General features: G+C 28.5%; 1 protein-coding gene across 1 annotated transcript; it reads left to right on the forward strand.

Moving 5' to 3' along the window:
- The first annotated feature begins 3164 nt into the window (after positions 1-3164).
- LOC127101125 (uncharacterized) lies at positions 3165-4720 on the forward strand. Its single transcript, XM_051038462.1, has 3 exons — positions 3165-3681; positions 3772-4009; positions 4140-4720. Exons 1-3 carry the CDS (start codon positions 3394-3396, stop codon positions 4574-4576), a joined length of 963 nt encoding a protein of 320 aa, XP_050894419.1. The 5' UTR covers positions 3165-3393; the 3' UTR covers positions 4577-4720.
- Positions 4721-5281: the final 561 nt, after the last annotated feature.

Below are 5281 nucleotides of genomic sequence, written 5' to 3' on the forward strand. Positions count from 1 at the left end.
GATGTTTGAAGAAGAAGAAGCTTCAAAATTCATTACATGATAAATGAAGTTTCAAGTTGTTTGGAGAAGATGAAGTTTTGATGGATAAGATGAAGATTCTATTTAGGGTTCGTTCATTTTCGAATGAGATATAAAAATAGATTTTGTTATGAAAAATCTTTCTTTTATGAAAATATAATTGTGTTTGAGTTTTCCTATCAATTAGAGGTTTCAACTAAGAGAATACGTAATACTTTACCTATCAGTTGCCACCCTAACCAGGGGAATAAGCTTCCCATATTTTAATACAAAAATTTCAAAATGGAATTTGCATTAGTATCTTACAATATACTCTTATAATTTTATAATACACTTGTCACTCAGACATAAAACCATGTGTACTTTCACACTTCCTCTCTTTCACAATTTTGAAGCTTTAAGATCCCTTTTTAGATTCACCATTGTTTTAATACTTCATTTAGGACTTGAATTCATCTATTTGATGAGGCTTGTTATAACTTCTTTGATAGACGCCATCACCAGAGGTTACTTGATCAGAGATTCTTCAGGACTCCACTAAATATCGCTTGACATTAGGTATTGTCATCATCAAAACCACCAAGCATCACCTACCACTAAGATCATTTGTAGATGACTATTTCTGCAAGCATATAGCTCCACAGTACCAAGAATCAATAATAACAATACATGTTAATGATGGAGAAACATCCAAGAAAACAACCTAAAAAGTCGAAGACCAAGAGATTGTCTTGAATAGTGATCGAGCTCACAAGCCACACCCCTACTTCGTCGGACCAAGCTTGGAGGATCACTGTTCCTGTTTGGGCTGACATATATTTTTAAAATGGCCCAATAAGAGCACAAGCCCATAATGAAGAGGACCCACTTTTTAATACTAGACCTAGGAGCCATTCGATCAAGACCAATATATCAATAAACATAAATAATGAAGTGTCTTGAAGAAGAAGATCGTGGGACCTCAAGAACACGAATATACCAACCCTAAAATAATATATACTCAAGGAAACCATATCCATTTCTAGAAGAAAAAAACATGACAAATGATAGTAATTAGTATCCCACCATTGGGTGTCCCAAATATGTAAACCGGTATTGTAATCACATTGGTTCCCTTCACGATAAATGTGAGAGATAACGAAAGTCATCTTCTTAGTAAATTAAATATAATATAGCCATCTAGTTCTTAAGTGCTACAAGATCATGGAAGAATTTTTGAAAGAAAGAGTGGTCATTAAAGAGCTAGTCTCTAACTATATCATATGCCAACCTCTATAATAAAAAATTTCAATGGCCATACTCACACCAAAATTCTCTCCATGAAAAACATAAGTAATATATAAATATTTAGAAAAATAATCAATAGTAGTTAAAGAGTTATCACAAAATATACTAGCACATGTAGCCACCCACGCAGCTACCAAAAGAAGCACCATCAATATTACACTTAATCCAATAAATTACCAAAAGAAGCACAAAATTTATTAATGTAGTGATTCACAATGATGCAAAATATAAATATTTCCAAATTTACATCTCAAAAAATTTCATAGATCTATAAAATATATTAATAAAAGAAAAAAATTGATTAGGTTAATTGCGATATTAAATTTTAAATAAATTTCAATGTAATTTATTTAGATTATAGGTTAATGGGTAGGATATGCTTCAATATATTAATAAAAGAAAATATTTATTAAATTAATTGCAACATTAAATTAAATTTAAAAACAATGTGGTGGCGTTTTTTTTATAAAAGTAAAAATATCCATAAAATGTAAGAACAAGGAATCGAACCAGGTTGTATTAGTACCAAAATAAAACAACCACCGCTCAGCTACACTACGATAATAAATTAAAATGGAATTAGTGATATATATTCGTTAGTTTTATATTTATATTGACCATATCTATCAAATTCGAGGCCCTAAAAAGTCGGAGACCCTGTACGGTAGTACTCCTCCCACCTCTCATGGCCGGCCCTGAACTTGAGACTAACTACAATTACATAGATTGAAAATATTATCAATATCATGAGTAGCTTTGCATTGGCAAAATATAACAAAATCAATAACATAATTGTAGAGTAAAATTGTAATTAAGAAAAATATGATAATTAATATTAGAGCATAAATTAAAATTTAGATCATCATGACTATTTGACTATGTCACATAGAATAATAAAAATATATAAATAAAAGAAAGATAACTCTTCGATCACTATTATAAATAAATTTGATTTTTTTAATATATTTGACAATATATATAATTCATATATAAATTAGATAAATTAATTATCAAATGTATCAAAAATGTTAAATTTATTTATAATAGTAATTAAAAGACGTATTATAAAATAAATTTAATTGACCAATGTAAAATGATTTTACACCATCAGTTAATCTTAGACGTTGGATATTGAAATAAGTTTGATTTTTATTTTAAAAATCTATAAAGTAATGTAAACGAGTGATTGTGATGAATCGCCAGTGCAAATCGTTTTACACTAATAGTGCATAGTAATTAATCCCTTATAAAATATATTTTGTATTTAAATAAAAAAGATTACCTTTTCGAAAAAATCATCTAATTTGTTTTGAAACTAATTTTAAAATTTAATAAATAATTGAAATATATTAAAAGATTTAAAATTAATTAAATTAAATTAAATAACTTTAAAAAAAATTATTGACACTACTAAATAACTAATATTTATACTTTTATAAAAGAAATTATAAATAAGAAGTATCCTACTATAAATAATACATAACCTCAATAAACATATATAAATATACTATATTTTATAATTAACTCAAGCAAAATTAGTGAGAAATCTAGAAACGTAAATGTAATAATATAACCACTCTATTTGTAAACAATGTTTCGGTCAATGTATAATGGAATAATCCAATAAAAAAAGAAAAAGGAATAATCCAGACTTTTGAAATGGATTAACTTGCTGTTATTAGCTTCAAACTTTTACTAAAAATTTAATTATAGAAATTAGTACTGTCTCCAATTCTTTTTATAATATATGTATTTAATCATATAGTATACCAAATACATGAACAAAACAACAAAAAGATTAAATCCACCGATTTTAACGGGATAAGACTAAAAAGAAGTTGCAGCGTTGGCTCTAAATGGATTAGGTTGGAAGAAATAGTTGAATACCCTATGACGTGGATCCATGCTGTAGCCAATGTATTATGATCCTATAACTATTCATTGTTAATCAACAACAACCACGTTGTGACAAAATCACTTTTTTCATGTAAGCGGCGATTGGAGATTTTATTATCCTTCATTTTTCTTTTGTATATAAACATATTCATTCTTCATTCTATCTTCCACAACCCAACAGTAATCATAATCATGGGTACAACTTCTCGTTCCCGGGTTACTAGGTATTTGCCTGTTGGTTTCCGTAGAGAATTATCTAGGCAAAAACTGCAGCAATTTGCAGACAACAATCTTGTTGATGTAGAGTTTGAATTTCTTGATGATTCTGATGTCAATTTAGGTGATAGTAGTTCAAGTTCCGATGACTTTCCTTTAGATATTGAAGATGAAGATGATGAATCTTCTCAGAAGGTTCATGCTGGTACCAGCAATATTGAAGAGAATAGAAATTTTTGGGATAATCAACTTCAGCTTCTGCAGGTAATTAACTAATTCATGATCTACCTGTATTATTCTGAGATCTGGAAATTAAAATTATGATTAAATTATTTTGGTTTTGATTTGGTGCAGACGAATGTATATAAAATAAGTGCGGTGGAATTAAGCATAAGGAATGCAACGAAAGAAGCGATTGAGGAAATAGATAGATCAGAAATAGAGTGCAGTTGTGGTAGACAGATCAAGGGTTCATCAGCAAGAGAATGTAGAAACTGTTTCATGAGACAAGTTTCAAGGTGCCTTCAAAATGCTGGTTTCAATAGTGCCATTTGTAATACTAAATGGACTAGCTCACATAATCTTCCATCAGGTGAATAATTAATTACTAATTTTTATTGTTTAAGTAATTAAATAATAATTCATTATATATAATATACCATTATAAAATTAATTAATATATACTGAAAGCTAACAATTATATCATTATTATAACTATGCAGGTGAACATACATTTTTGGATGTGATACATAGTACAAGCAAACAGAAACCAGATGTAAGGGTAATCATAGAACTAAACTTTCGGTCACAATTTGAGATGGGAAAAGCAAGTGAAGATTATAACAATCTTGTGAGAAAACTCCCAGAAGTGTATGTAGGAAAAGTAGAGAGATTAAGAAACATAATAAAGGTCATGTGTATGGCAGCTAAGAGATGTTTGAAGGAAAACAAAATGCACATGGGACCATGGAGAAAACATAAATACATGCAAGCTAAGTGGTTGGGTCCATGTAAAAGGAACACTTCAACAAATTCACTTTCAATGGAATATTCTCAGGCGGTTAGTCCAAAGCAGAAGGTAAAGGCATCAATGTTAACAGTGGATTTGTCAGATAAGATTTCTAATATGCATTGCACTGCTGTTGAAGTTGTGTATTGATTTTTTTTCTTTCTCTAGTGAGAGAGAGGTGTTAATTGAACGTTGTTTCATGAGTATGTAAAAGTAATTGATAGTAATAGGAAGTGACTTGTAAGCTGCTCTAAATTTCCAATATCAAATAAGATACATACATATTTTTGTTGATAGATGAGTGTTAACAAAAACTGACATAAAAATCAAAAAACAGTCAGAACAAACAATCATAGAATACGAGATGAATAATGTAGGTGATAAAAATGGTGGGGACATAGTAGATAAATTTTTTTGGTCCATTTTGACAAAAAAAAAAACGTGACAGCACGGACTCTACGCCTTAAATCTTAAAATTGATCACTTTCGTAAAATTTTGATTTGTCTTGTCAAAATTGACGGGCAAAATAGGTATGTTCATCTAGCTTATCATGCCCATTTACACATTTTATATCTAATTTTATCTTATAATACTCTAATATAAGAAAAACTAAAAAAAATTATCTTTTTATATCTAATTATATCTTACAATATTCTAATATAAAAATAATTAAAAAATATAAAATTAAAATAAAATTTTAAATAAAATTTTAATACAGGTGTCTCCACCTTTATTGAAAATGATACAACTACTTTCATATCATCAACGACAATCATGGTTCAAAAAATCTATAATATTTTACGATAAATAAATATAACCACTTCAAATTACATCATTCTAAAAACTTTCACATT

This window comes from Lathyrus oleraceus, chromosome 7, assembly GCF_024323335.1.
Source record: "Lathyrus oleraceus cultivar Zhongwan6 chromosome 7, CAAS_Psat_ZW6_1.0, whole genome shotgun sequence".
NCBI classification, from domain to species: Eukaryota; Viridiplantae; Streptophyta; class Magnoliopsida; order Fabales; family Fabaceae; genus Lathyrus; species Lathyrus oleraceus.

Bases quoted from the DNA above. Each gene is read 5' to 3' on its own strand.
- LOC127101125 (XM_051038462.1), top strand. From the start codon at position 3,394: ATGGGTACAACTTCTCGTTCCCGGGTTACTAGGTATTTGCCTGTTGGT. The intron at 3,682-3,771 runs GTAATTAACTAA...GATTTGGTGCAG, and splicing joins ATCAACTTCAGCTTCTGCAG to ACGAATGTATATAAAATAAG. The intron at 4,010-4,139 runs GTGAATAATTAA...ATAACTATGCAG, and splicing joins CTCACATAATCTTCCATCAG to GTGAACATACATTTTTGGAT.